The 15,904-nt window shown below is 35.6% G+C and overlaps 1 protein-coding gene across 5 annotated transcripts in view; it reads right to left on the bottom strand.

The window, feature by feature from the left end:
* DMXL2 (Dmx like 2) overlaps nt 1-15,904 on the bottom strand; it is a 152,659-nt gene that overhangs the window by 95,427 nt on the left and 41,328 nt on the right. The window contains exon 1 of one of the 5 annotated variants that reach the window (XM_078448612.1): nt 12,662-12,786. The exons of the other annotated variants lie outside the window; for them this stretch is intronic. Within the exon in view, the coding sequence (XP_078304738.1) occupies nt 12,662-12,703 (42 nt within the window). The 5' untranslated portion in view covers nt 12,704-12,786. Of the gene's footprint in view, nt 1-12,661; nt 12,787-15,904 lie in introns of those variants that run through there. 5 annotated transcript variants of the gene reach the window in all.

Below are 15,904 nucleotides of genomic sequence, written 5' to 3'. Positions count from 1 at the left end.
TGAGATCCTAGGAAGGATCCTGTGAGACAAAGTACCAGAGACATCGCTACAAGAATAAAACATACAGACATCATAATGACTCTAAACCCGTATCTTTCTATAATAACACTGAATGTAAATATATTAAATGCGCCAACCAAAAGACACAGGGTATCAGAATGGATAAAAAAACAAGACCCATCTATTTGCTGTCTACAAGAGACTCATTTTAGATCTGAGGACACCTTTAGATTGAGAGTGAGGGGATGGAGACCTATTTATCATGCTACTGGAAGCCAAAAGAAAGCTGGAGTAGCCATACTTATATCAGACAAACTAGACTTTAAATTAAAGGCTGTAACAAGAGATGAAGAAGGGCATTATATAATAATTACAGGGTCTATCCATCAGGAAGAGCTAACAATTATAAATGTCTATGCACCGAATACCGGAGCCCCCAAATATATAAAACAATTACTCATAAACATAAGCAACCTTATTGATAAGAATGTGGTAATTGCAGGGAACTTTAACACTCCACTTACAGAAACGGATAGATCATCTAGACACACGGTCAATAAAGAAACAAGGGCCCTGAATGACACATTGGATCAGATGGACTTGACAGATATTTTTAGAACTCTGCATCCCAAAGCAACAGAATATACTTTCTTCTCAAGTGCACATGGAACATTCTCCAAGATAGATCATATACTGGGTCACAAAACAGCCCTTCATAAGTATACAAGAATTGAAATTATACCATGCATACTTTCAGACCACAATGCTATGAAGCTTGAAATCAACCACAGGAAAAAGTCTGGAAAACCTCCAAAAGCATGGAGGTTAAAGAACACCCTACTAAAGAATGAGTGGGTCAACCAGGCAATTAGAGAAGAAATTAAAAAATATATGGAAACAAACGAAAATGAAAATACAACAATCCAAACGCTTTGGGACGCAGTGAAGGCAGTCCTGAGAGGAAAATACATTGCAATCCAGGCCTATCTCAAGAAACAAGAAAAATCCCAAATACAAAATCTAATAGCACACCTAAAGGAAATAGAAGCAGAACAGCAAAGGCAGCCTAAGCCCAGCAGAAGGAGAGAAATAATAAAGATCAGAGCAGAAAAAAACAATATAGAATCTAAAAAAACTGTAGAGCAGATCAACGAAACCAAGAGTTGGTTTTTTGAAAAAATAAACAAAATTGACAAACCTCTAGCCAGGCTTCTCAAAAAGAAAAGGGAGATGACCCAAATAGATAAAATCATGAATGAAAATGGAATGATTACAACCAATCCCTCAGAGATACAAGCAGTTATCAGGAAATACTATGAAAAATTATATGCCAACAAATTGGACAATCTGGAAGAAATGGACAAATTCCTAAACACCCACACTCTTCCAAAACTCAATCAGGAGGAAATAGAAAGCTTGAACAGACCCATAACCGGCGAAGAAATTGAATCGGTTATCAAAAATCTCCCAACAAATAAGAGTCCAGGACCAGATGGCTTCCCAGGGGAGTTCTACCAGACGTTTAAAGCAGAGATAATACCTATCCTTCTCAAGCTATTCCAAGAAATAGAAAGGGAAGGAAAACTTCCAGACTCATTCTATGAAGACAGTATTACTTTGATTCCTAAACCAGACAGAGACCCAGTAAAAAAAGAGAACTACAGGCCAATATCCCTGATGAATATGGATGCAAAAATTCTCAATAAGATACTAGCAAATCGAATTGAACAGCGTATAAAAAGAATTATTCACCATGATCAAGTGGGATTCATTCCTGGGATGCAGGGCTGGTTCAACATTCGCAAATCAATCCACGTGATACATCACATTAATAAAAGAAAAGAGAAGAACCATATGATCCTGTCAATCGATGCAGAAAAGGCCTTTGAACAAAATCCAGCACCTTTCTTAATAAAAACCCTTGAGAAAGTCGGGATAGAAGGAACATACTTAAACATCATAAAAGCCATTTATGAAAAGCCCACAGCTAACATCATCCTCAATGGGGAAAAACTGAGAGCTTTTTCCCTGAGATCAGGAACACGACAGGGATGCCCACTCTCACCGCTGTTGTTTAACATAGTGTTGGAAGTTCTAGCATCAACAATCAGACAACAAAAGGAAATCAAAGGCATCAAAATTGGCAAAGATGAAGTCAAGCTTTCGCTTTTTGCAGATGACATGATATTATACATGGAAAATCCAATAGACTCCACCAAAAGTCTGCTAGAACTGATACATGAATTCAGCAAAGTTGCAGGATACAAAATCAATGTACAGAAATCAGTTGCATTCTTATACACTAACAATGAAGCAACAGAAAGACAAATAAAGAAACTGATCCCATTCACAATTGCACCAAGAAGCATAAAATACCTAGGAATAAATCTAACCAAAGATGTAAAAGATCTGTATGCTGAAAACTATAGAAAGCTTATGCAGGTAATTGAAGAAGATATAAAGAAATGGAAAGACATTCCTTGCTCATGGATTGGAAGAATAAATATTGTCAAAATGTCAATACTACCCAAAGCTATCTACACATTCAATGCAATCCCAATCAAAATTGCACCAGCATTCTTCTCAAAGCTAGAACAAGCAATCCTAAAATTCATATGGAACCACAAAAGGCCCCGAATAGCCAAAGTAATTTTGAAGAAGAAGACCAAAGCAGGAGGTATCACAATCCCAGACTTTAGCCTCTACTACAAAGCTGTCATCATCAAGACAGCATGGTATTGGCACAAAAACAGACACATAGACCAATGGAATAGAATAGAAACCCCAGAACTAGACCCACAAACGTATGGCCAACTCATCTTTGACAAAGCAGGAAAGAACATCCAATGGAAAAAAGTCTCTTTAACAAATGGTGCTGGGAGAACTGGACAGCAACATGCAGAAGGTTGAAGCTAGACCACTTTCTCACACCATTCACAAAAATAAACTCAAAATGGATAAAGGACCTGAATGTGAGACAGGAAACCATCAAAACCCTAGAGGAGAAAGCAGGAAAAGACCTCTCTGACCTCAGCCGTAGCAATCTCTTACTCGACACATCCCCAAAGGCAAGGGAATTAAAGGCAAAAATGAATTACTGGGACCTTATGAAGATAAAAAGCTTCTGCACAGCAAAGGAAACAACCAACAAAACTAAAAGGCAACCAACGGAATGGGAAAAGATATTTGCAAATGACATATCGGACAAAGGGCTAGTATCCAAAATCTATAAAGAGCTCACCGAACTCCACACCCGAAAAACAAATAATCCAGTGAAGAAATGGGCAGAAAACATGAATAGACACTTCTCTAAAGAAGACATCCGGATGGCCAACAGGCCCATGAAAAGATGCTCAACGTCGCTCCTTATCAGGGAAATACAAATCAAAACCACACTCAGATATCACCTCATGCCAGTCAGAGTGGCCAAAATGAAGAAATCAGGAGACTATAGATGCTACAGAGGATGTGGAGAAACGGGAACCCTCTTGCACTGTTGGTGGGAATGCAAACTGGTGCAGCCACTCTGGAAAACAGTGTGGAGGTTCCTCAAAAAATTAAAAATAGACCTACCCTATGACCCAGCAATAGCACTGCTAGGAATTTACCCAAGGGATGCAGGAATACTGATGCACAGGGGCACTTGTACCCCAATGTTTATAGCAGCGCTCTCAACAATAGCCAAATTATGGAAAGAGCCTAAATGTCCATCAACTGATGAATGGATAAAGAAATTGTGGTTTATATACACAATGGAGTACTACATGACAATGAGAAAGAACGAAATATGGCCCTTTGTAGCAACGTGGATGGAACTGGAGAGTGTGATGCTAAGTGAAATAAGCCATACAGAGAAAGACAGATACCATATGGTTTCACTCTTATGTGGATCCTGAGAAACTTAACAGAAACCCATGGGGGAGGGGAAAGAAAAAAAAAAAAAAGAGGTTAGAGTGGGAGAGAGCCAAAGCATAAGAGACTGTTAAAAACTGAGAACAAACTGAGGGTTGATGGGGGGGTGGGAGGGAGGGGAGGGTGGGTGATGGGTATTGAGGAGGGCACCTTTTGGGATGAGCACTGGGTGTTGTATGGAAACCAATTTGACAATAAATTTCATATACTGAAAAAAAAAATAAAAATAAAATAATAAAAATAAATAAAAAATAAAAATCAATCTCTGGGGTGCCTGGGTGGCTCAGTCAGATGAGCATCTGACTTCAGCTCAGGTCATGATCTCACAGTTTGTGGGTTCAAGCTCCACATCAGGCTCTGTGCTGACAGCTCAGAGCCTGGAATCTGCTTGGGATTCTGTGCCTCCCTCTCTCTCTGTCCCTCCCTGGCTCGCACTCGATCTCACTCTCTCTGTCAAAAATAAATAAACATTAAAAAAATATTTTAAAAAATCAATCACTGTAATTTACCATCTTAAAAAAAGAAAACACAACTCCTATAATTATCTTAATATATACAGAAGAAGAAACTGACAAAAATAAACATTAATTCATGAGGGAAATAAAAGCTGTTCTGCAAACTAGGAATAGAAGGAACAGAAGGGAATATCCTCAACCTAATTAAGTACATCTACAGTAAACCTACAATTGATGACATATATAATGGGGAAAGACTGAATGCTTTTCCTAGAAGTTGGTCCTAGTACTCTCAATAAGTTGAGCAAGGGAAAAAATAAATAGAAATAGCATAAAAATAGAAAATATTCACAGAAAAATAGAAAAAAACATACAGATTAGAAAGGAAGAAGTGAAATGGTCTTTTTTCACAAAACCCTAAGGAATCTACAAAAAAAAAAAAAAAGAAAGAAAGAAAAAGACTTAGACCTAATATCAAGGTCTTAAGACTAAAGATCAAAAGTCAAACAACAATTTTCTTTCTACATGTTAGCAATCATTGGAAATATAATTTGTTTAAATGCCTTTTACATTAGGAAAATAAACTTAAATTATGTATAAGACATGTATGCTAAAAACTTTACAAAATACAAAATAAGACAAAGAAGACTTAAATAAAAAGAGAAACATACCATCTTCATGGATCTGGAAAACAAATGTTACTGATCCAATTCTTCCCAAACTGATCAATAAAGATACAATGTGAACATAACCAAAATCACAGCAGACTTTTTGGTAGAAACTGACTGCCCTCTAAAATTTGTATGACATCAAAGAAATAATACCACCAAAAATATAATGTTTATTTATATTTGAGAGTGTAAGCAGGGGAGGGGCAGAGAAAGAGAGAGAGAGAGAGAAAGACACAGAATCGGAAGAGGCTCACCAAAAATATTTTTAAAGAAAAATAAAGTTAGAGGACTTACACTACCCAATTTCAAAACTTACTACAAAGCTATGTAAAGTAGGAAAGATAGTAGAGTACAAGGATCCTGACCCTTACCTCCTCTAACAGAAACAACAAGGTCAACAATATGCACTGCAATTCACTCTGAAAACAACGTGAAGACTGGCAGAACAGATCTTCCACAGCTAACCATAGAGATGATCACACTGAAAAGGGTAGGAAGGGCAGAGACTTGACTGGGAACCAAACCCTTGGCCTGGCTACCCACAAACAGGAGGAGCAAGGGGATCAGACCCCACACTAGACACCCCCAGCCCTGGAGACCTGCACTGAGAAAGTGAGTCCCCATAATATATGGCTTTAAAAATCAGCTGGGCTTCACTCTAAGATAGCCAGAGGCTATAGAAGAGTGAGTTTCTGCCCTTACAGAGCCAGTATGCCAAATAACTCAGCTCAAGACACAGCATAAAAGAAGCAGAATGAAAACAGCCTAAGATATATGTGAAGAAGATACACTAATTTTAGAATGTGTGCCAGAGAGGCAGGGATTTGCAGGAGCATTCTCTGTCAACAAAAGTGCTGGCCAGCACCATTTTTTCTTGCTTTCCCCTATCTTAGATAGCCAGAAGCTTTCCACAGCCAGTCCTGACACTCCATCTGTCAGCATGCTCTGCCTAGAGTACTCCTACAACCTGCCCCAACCAACCAGCCAGCCCTAGCAGGCACACTTCCAAAGCAGCACCCAGCCCACCACACCTAGCTCAATGCATACACCCAGGATGAGTACACCCCCTAGCACAGCCACACAGGTCATAGCTCAACCACAAAGGAGGGTACACACAGCCCACACCAGGAAGCCCCTGGAAACCCCAGGGCACCTGGTTCTAGTGACCAGAGGGGACTGCACTGCAAAGTACCACAGGACCCGTTCTATATACAAGGCCACCACTTTCAAGACCAAGAGATACAGCTGACCTACCTAATACAAAGAAACAAACACAAGAGAATGAGAGAAAATGAGAAGACAGAAGAATACGTCCCAAATGAAAGAATAAGACAAAATTACACAGCAAAAGAGCTAAACAAAACAGAGACAAGCAATACACCCAATTAAGAGTTCAAAGTAATGCTCACAAAGATGCTTACCAGAAACTGAGAGAAGAGTGAATGAACTCATTGAGAACTTCAACAAAGAGATAGAAAGTATAAAAAATAACCAATCAGAGGTGAAAAACACAATAACTGAAAAGAAAAATACATTAGAGAGACTCAACAGTAGATTAGAGGATAAAGAACGAATCAGCTAGTTGGAAGACACAATAATGGAAAGCATCCAAGCTGAACAGCATAAAGGAAAAAAGTCAAAAAATGAAGCTAGGTTAAGGGATCTCTGTGATATCATCAAGCATAGTAACATTCACATGATAAGGATCCTAGAAGAAGAAGAGAGAGAAGAGAATAGAAAATTTATTTGAAGAAATATTACCTAAAAACCTCCCTAACGTGGGGAAGGAAAACAGATATCCAGGCCCAGGAAGCAAAGAAAGCCCCAAACGAGATGAACCCAAGGAGGTCCACACCAAGATGCACAACAATGAAAATGGCAAAAATTAAAGATAGAGAATCATAAAAGCAGCCAAAGAAAATGGTTACATACAAGAGAAGCTCCGTAAGGTTATCAGCTGCTTATTTCAGCAGAAACTTTTGCAGACCAATAGAGAATGGCAGGATATATTCAAAGCGCTGAAAGGAAGAAAAACTAAGAACACTCTACAATGAAGAATACTACAACCAAGAATACTCTACCAGGCAAGGTGATCATTCAGAACTAAAGGAAAGATAAGGAGTTTCCCAGACAAATAAAAGTTAATTAAAAAAGAGTTCATCACCTCTGAACCAGCCTTGTAAGAAATATTAAGGGAACTCTTTTAAGTAGACAGAAAAGGCCATAACTAGAAGAAAACTATAAAAGAAAAAACTTTTACTAGCAAAAATAAACATATAGTCACGAGAGTAAATCAATCACTTTCAAAGCTGGTGGAAGGTTAAAACACAAAAGTAGTGAAATCAATTATACATACAAAAGTTGGTCAAGGTATATACAAAATTAAGAGATGTAAAATATGATACAATATGCATAAAACTTGAGTAAAAATGTATGTGCTTTTTAAAATTTTTTACATTTTTTATTTATTTTTGATAGAGAGACAGAGCACAAGTGGGGAAGGGGCAGAGAGAGACGGAGACACAAAATCTGAAGCAGGCTCCAGGCTCTGAGCTGTCAGCACAGAGCCCGACGCACGGCTCGAACTCACAAACCACGAGATCATGACCTGAGACGAGGTCGGACGCTTAACCGACTGAGCCACCCAGGCGCCCCTGTAGTGCTTTTATAATGTGTTTGAACTTAAACAAACATTAACTCAATACAGACTTATATAGAGTATTATATATAAACTCCATGGCAACAACAAACCAAAGATGCACAATAGATACACTAAAAATAAAGAAAGAATCCCAAATTTAACACTAAAGAAAACCATAAAATCACAGGGGAGAGAGCAAGAAAGAAACAGAGATGAACTATAAAGAAACCAGAATACAATTAACAAAATGGCAAGAAGTACATACCTATCAATAATTACTTTAACTGTAAATAATGCTATAATAAACACAGGAATACATGTATCTTTTTAAATTAGTGTTTTGTTTTCTTTGGGTAAGTACCCATCAATGGAATTACTGGATCATACGGTAATTCTTTTAATTTCTGAGAAACGTCCATACTCTTTTCCATAGTGGCTGTACTAGCTTGCATTCCCATTAACAGTGCACAAGGTTCCTTTCTCTCCACATCCTCGTCAACATTTGTTATTTCTTGTGTTTTTTATTTAAGCCATTCTGACAATTGTGAGGTGATCTCATTGTGGTTTTGATTTGCACATCCTGATGACTAGTGATGTTGAGCACTTTTCATTTGTCTGTTGGCCATCTGTATGTCTTCTTTAGAAAAATGTCTATTCAGGGGCACCTGGGTGGCTCAGTCGGTTGAGCGTCCGACTACGGCTCAGGTCATGATCTCGCGGTGAGTTTGAACCCCGGGTTGGGCTCTGTGCTGACAGCTCAGATCCTGGAGCCTGTTTTGGATTCTGTGTCTCCCTGTCTCTCTGACCCTCTCCCATTCATGATCTCTCTCTGTCTCAAAAATAAACAAACGTTAAAAAAAAAAAAAAAAGAAAAATGTCTCTTCAGGTCCTCTGCCCATTTTTAATTGTATTATTGGGGGGGGGGGGGTTGGTGCGGAGTTGTACTAGTTTTTTATATATTTCATATACTAACCTTTTATCAAATATATAATTTGCAAATATCTTCTCCCATTTAGTAGATTGTGTTTTGTTTTGTTGATGATTGATGATTTCCTTCACTGTGCAAAAGCTTTTTATTCAGTACAGCTGATGTCATATGTGGAATTTAAGAAACAAAATAAATGTACAAAGGAAAAAAACGAAAAACCAGACTCTTAAATATAGAGAACTGGTGGTTTCCAGAGGGGAGGTGGGAGGGGTGGATGGGTAAAGTAGGTGATGGGAATTAAGAGTACAGTTACTGTGATGAGCACAGAGTAATGTACAGAATTATTAAATCATTATATTGTACACATGAAAACTAATATTATACTGTATGTTATACTTGAATTTTAAAAATAAATTAAAATTTTAAAAACAAAAAAACAATACTCATCTATATGCTGCCTACAAGACTCATTTCAGACCTAAAGACAATACAGACAAAGTGAAGGGATTATGAAAGATATTCGATGCAAATGGAGGAGAAAAAAAAAGCTGAGGTAGCACTCATATCAGATAACACAGACTTAAAAACAAAAACTGTAAAAAGACAAAAAAAGGGCTTTACATAATAATAAAGAGATCACTCCAACAAGAGGCTATAACAGTTGTAAATATCTATGCACCCAATACAGGAGCACCTAAAGATATAAGGCAAATATTAACAGACATAAATGGAGGAATTTATAGCAACACAAAAATAGTACAGAACTTAAATATCCCAATACCCCACTTGCATTAATGGATAGGTCATCCAGAAAGAAAATCAATAAGGAAACAGTGTCTTTGAACAACACATTAGACCAGATGGACTTAACAGAACATTCCACCCCAAAACAGCAGAATACATTCTTTTCAAGTACACACAGAACATTCTCCAGGATAGGTCACATTAGGCCAAAATAAGTCTTTAAATAAATTTGAGAAGACTGAAATCATATCAACCATCTTTTCTAACTACAACAGTATGAACTAGAAATCAATAATAATAAAAAAAAACTGAAAGAAAAAAACAAATACATGAAGTTTGCAAAACAAGATGCTACTAAACAACCAATGAGTCAATGAAAAAATCAAAGAAGAAATAACAAAAACATGGAGACAAATGAAAATGAAAAACAATGGTCCAAAATCTGTGGAATGCAACAAAAGTAGTTCTAAGAGGGAAGTTTAGAGAGATACAAGTGTACCTCAAGAAACAAACAAATCTCAATCTAACCTCACAGCTAAAGAAACTAGAAAAAGGACAAAGCCCAAAATGAGTAGAAGAAAGGAAATAATAAAAATTAGAGTATAAATAAATGAAATAGAGAATAAAAATGAATAGAAAAGATCAATGTGACTAAGAGCTAATGCTTTGAAAAGATAAATTTATTAAGCCTTTAGCCAGACTAATAAAGAAAAAACACAGAGGACATAAAATCAGAAATGAAAGAGAAATTACAACCAATACCACAGAAATACATAAAAATTACAGATTATGACAAAGAAAACTATATGCCAACAAACTGAACTTAGAAAAAAATGGATAAATTCCTACAAACATCAATCTCCCAAAACTGAATCATAAAGAAATAGAAAATCTGAACAGACCAATTACTAGCAATCAAGTTGAACTGGTAATCAAAAACTGCCAATAAACAAAAGTCCAGTACCTGATGGCTTCACAAGTGAATTCTACCAAATATTTAAAGAAGAGTTAATACCTATCTTTCTAAAGTATTCCAAAAAATAGAAGAGGGAGAAATCCTTCTAAATTCATTCTATGAGGCCAGCATTACCCTAATACCACAACCAGACACAAAGACACACACACACACACACACACAAAAAACACACACACACACACACACACACACACACACACACACACGAAAGGAAAGGGAAGGGAAGGGAAGGGAAGGGAAGGGAAGGAAAATAAACATAAAAATAAAAACCAAAACAAAAATAAAATAGTTATACAATTCTGGCCAAAAAATTATAGGTTACATCATAATCCTTATGAACGTAGATGCAAAACTCCTCAACAAAATCTTAGCAAACCAATTCAAAAATAAATTAAAATTTATAAAAAATTAAAATTCACCACAATTAAGTAGGATTTATTCCAGGATGCAAGGATGGTTCAATTTATGCAAATCAATCAGCATGACATATTACATTAACAAAATTAAGGATAAAGTTCCTAAGATCATCTTAACTGATGCAGAGAAAGCATTTGACAAACATCCATTCTTGATAAAAACTAAACAAAGTAGTATAGAGTGAACATACCTCAACATTATAAAAGCCATATATAACAAACCCACAGCTAACATCAAACTCAATGGTAAAAAGCTAAAACCTTTCTCCTAAGATCAGAAACAAAACAAAAATGTCCACTCTCACCATTATCATTCACCACAGTACTGGAAGTCCTAGCCATAGTAATCAGACAAGAGAAAGGAAAGAAAAGGCATTTTGAAGTATAACTGTTAGTATTTGCAAATGACATACTACATATAAAAAACCCTAAAAATTCCACCAAAAAACTATCATACCTACTAAATGAATTCCATAAAGTTGGAGGATACAAAATCAATATAGAGAAATCTGATGCATTTCTATACACTAATAACAAAATAGTAAAAAAGAAATTAAGAAAACAATCCCATTTACTATTGAATCAAAAATAATAAAATTCCTAGGAATGTATTTAACCAAAGAGGTGAAAGAACCATACACTGAAAACTAGAAGACCCTGATGAAAGAAATTAAAGAAGATATAAACAAATGGAAAGATAACACTGTATTCATAGACTGGAAGAATTAATATTGTAAAAATGTCTACACTACTCAAAGCAATCTATAGATTCAGTGCAATCCTTATCAAAATGCCAACAGTATTTTTCACAGAACTAGAACAAGAAATCCTAAAATATATATGGAACTACAAAAGACCTTGAATAGCAAAAGCAATCTTGACAAAGTACATAAATCTGTCAATACGCACTGAACTGTACACATAAAATATACATTTTATCTTATCTTAACTATATTTCAGTAAAGTTAATTGTAAAAAGGAAACAACAGGACAAGATTTATGTACAAGGATGCTCATATTTAACAGCAATAGAAAAAACAGAACTATTTAATGTTCATTAATAGTTATCTGGTTAAGTTAAAACACATATTCATTAATATAATGGGAAATAATGTCACCTTTAAAAAGAATTGCTGTGCATTGACACAGCAATCTTATACGTTAAGTGAAAAAGACAATTTAAAGAATATGACCTAATTTGAGTATGTGTGTATATGCACACATACTTCCATGTGGCTTACAAAGAAACAAAAAGTCTGAAAGAATATATACTGAATAGAAAACAGTGAACTTTTTTATTTAAGGTAGGACTATTTGGCAGAGGATTTTCATTTTCTCTGCATGTTTTTTACAATACATTATCACATTTAAAAAGTAAAGATAATTCCATTTTAAAGAAGGAAAAAAGGTCAAGAAGGCAATCCTTAAATAACCAAAACATTGAATCTAAGAACACGGAAGTGATTTCAAGAGGAAGAAAACCTTCTGGAAACATTCTGTAGCCTACTGCTTTCCTTCCTGCCAAAATCACCCTCATCAAAAATTCTTATCCAAGCCCTTAAAAAGCCCAGTATTTTACTCAAAAGCATTAATCCTCTATTAAAAAAAAAAAAAAATGTTTCCAAAGAAAATAGTATTTTAAACCACTTTCAAATTTTACAAAATAACCAACTCTTATAGAAAGTGTTCAAATATACACTTTATAAACCTAAAAAATTTAAATAAATACATATCAAGCAAAGCAAACAATTCTTTAACTGAAGATTTGACCAGGTACACATTGTGGGGGGAAAAAACAGCTCTTTAACAAGTAAGACTTTAAAGTTCAGATAAAAAGTTAAATTACTATTAAGCCCCCCAAAAATAGAAAGTACTCAATGAACTGAAATACTAAAAATATTAAAAATTCTCAAGGTACCTGATTTTGAGTCCCACAACACCTGAACTGAAACCCTGTCATATGTAGCAGAGGCGGTGGAAAATGCCTTCTAGTGGTAGATCACACAGTTACCATCTGTTTCATCAAGTCAGACAAACTTGGCTTTGTTAACAGAAGCAGAACAGATGGGGGGTGGGGGGGGAGGGAAGTGCCAACATTACAAAGTTAGTTTCTGTTCTTTTTTCATGAAGATCTTAAATAGATGTAGTATCTTCTCAAAAATGTGAGGAAATAAGCTTTTTAAACCCACGACACATTTTATTAACCTCTAAAGGATCCTTACCAGTAAGGCATTCTTATCTTTCCATTAGAATTACAGAATGCTTATCTCTTAGGAGAATTAGGAGAATTTAATGCAAAGAAAGCATGACTAATACTTGGGGAAAAATGATAATCAAGTGCTAGGGCTATTGTAATAAAAATTCAAAGAAAAAAAAACTAAGTATTATGGAACATGCAAACAGAATCACCTTTGAGGAGCATGAAATCTAGATGTCCCATTTGAGAGGATGTGCTTTTTTTAGTCTTATTAGTTGTGTCTGAAGTACAAAGGAATCTTTTGGATTCATTAGAGATAAGAGTTCAAATTCAGTAGATGTTCAAACAATGAATACTGATCATCTTACACAGGTCATTAATAGTTTTTAATGTACCACATGACCCTCTCGTCAAAAGATCATATATCCTAAAATAGTCTCAAAATTGTGACACACAGCTGAGGCAAACATAACACAATGAGTAAGCAACGAGAGACAATCAGAAACATTAAGATTACATGAGGGACTATTCCAAAAAATAAAAGAGGAAGGAAAATTCATTCTATGAAGCCAACATTACCCTGATACCAAAACCAGATAAAGACACTACAAAGAAAACTACAGGCCAATATCTCTGATGAATATAGATGCAAAAATCCTAAACAAAATATTACCAAACTGAATCCAAGAATCCTTTTAAAAACTCATTCACTCCAACCAAGTGAGATGTATTCCAGGGATGCAAGGGTGGTTCAGTATTCACAAATCAATCAACATGATACATCACATTAACAAGAAAAAGGATAAAAACCATATAATCTCAATAGATGTACAAAAAGCATTTGACAGAGTACAACATGCAATCATGATGAAACCCCTCAACAAAGTAGGCTTAGAGGGAACATACCTCAACAAAATAAAGGCTACCTATGAAAAAACCCACAGCTAACATCATACTCAATGTTGAAAAACTGAGAGACCTTCCTCTAAGAGAACAAGACAAGAATATCCACTCTCACTTTTATTCAACATAATACTGTAAGTCCTAGCCAAAACAATAAAAGAAAAAGAAATAAAAGGTATCCAAATTGGTAAGAAATAAATGAAATTTTCACCATTTGCATATGATATGATACTGTCTACAGAAAACCCTAAAGATTCTACCAAAAACTACTAGAACTGATGAATGGATTCAGTAAAATCACAGTATACAAAATGAATACACAGAATCCTGTTGCATTTCCATACACTAATAATGAGGTAGCAGAAAGAGAAATTAAGAAAACAATCCCATTTACAACTGTACCAAAAAGAATAAAATTAAACTTAACCAGGGAGGTGAAATACCTGTACTCTAAAAATTATAAAAATTTGAAGGTGACACAAACAAATGGAAAGATATTCCATGCTCATGGGCTGTAAGAATTAATGTTGTTAAAATGTCCATAGTATCCAAAGCAATCTACAGATTCAATACAATCCCTATCAAAATATTACGAACATTTTCATAGAACAAGAACAAATAATTCTCAAATTTGTATGGAACCACAAAGACTCCAAATAGCCAGAGCAATCTTGAAAACAAATGAGAAAGGTGAAAGTATCAGAATCCCAGATTTCAAGATATATTACAAAGCTGTAGTAATCAAAACAGTATGGTGCTGTCACAAAAAGAGACACATAGATCAATGGAACAGAATAGAGAGCCCAGAAATAAATCCACGATTATATGGTCAATTAATCTATGACAAAAGTGGCAAAAATATACAATGGAAAGAAGACCATCTCTTCAACAAACAGGGCTAGAAAAGCTGGACAACTACATGCAAAAGAATGAAACTGGACCACTTTCTTGCACCATATACAAAAATAAACTCAACATGGATTAAAGACCTAAATGTGAGACCTGAAACTGTAAAACTCCTAGAAGAAAACAGGCAGTAATTTCTTTGACATAAGCCATTGAAACATTTTCTAGATTTGTCTCCTGAAGCAAGGGAAACAAAAGCTAAATGAAACTATTGGGGCTATACCAAAATAAAAAGATTTTATACAGTGAAGAAAACCATCAACAAAACAAAAAGGCAACCTACTGAATGATATATGCAAATTATTTATCTGGTAAGGGTTTAATATCCAAAACATATAAAGAACTTATACAACACACACACACAAAAACCACACAAATAATCCAATTTAAAAAATGGGCAGAGGACATGTATAGACATTTTTGCAAAGAAGACATACAGATGGCCAACAGACACATGAAAAAAATGCTTAACACTAGTCATCACGAAATGCATGTCAAAACCACAATATCACTTCACACTTGTCAGAATGGCTAAAATCAAAAACACAAGAAATAACAAGTGTTGGTGAGGATGTGCAGAAAAAGGAACCCTCGTGCACTTTTGGTGGAAATGCAAATTGGTGCAGCCACTTTGGAAAACATTACAGATGTTCCTCAAAATATTAAATATAGAATTACCATATAATCCAGTAATTTCACTGATGGGCATTTAACCAAAGAAAACAAAAGCACTAATTTGAAAGATATATGCAATGCTGTATTTACTGCAGCATTATTTACAATCACCAAGATATAGAAGCAACCTAAATGTCCATCAAAAGATGAATGGATAAAGAAGATATGGTGTGTACACACACACAGACAGAAATACTACTCAGCCATAAAAAAGAATGAAATCTTGACATCTGCAACAACACAGATGGACCTAGAGGGTAGAAGGTAGACTTAGAGAAGATAGACATCTTGTAATTTACATTAATACACTATTCTTCAACATTTTTTATTTATTTTTGGGACAGAGAGAGACAGAGCATGAACGGGGGAGGGGCAGAGAGAGAGGGAGACACAGAATCGGAAACAGGCTCCAGGCTCCGAGCCATCAGCCCAGAGCCTGACGCGGGGCTCGAACTCACGGACCGCGAGATCGTGACCTGG

Source organism: Panthera onca, chromosome B3, assembly GCF_046562875.1.
Source record: "Panthera onca isolate mPanOnc1 chromosome B3, mPanOnc1 haplotype 2, whole genome shotgun sequence".
In the NCBI taxonomy this organism is placed as follows: domain Eukaryota; kingdom Metazoa; phylum Chordata; class Mammalia; order Carnivora; family Felidae; genus Panthera; species Panthera onca.
This window is presented reverse-complemented; position numbering and strand designations above follow the sequence as displayed.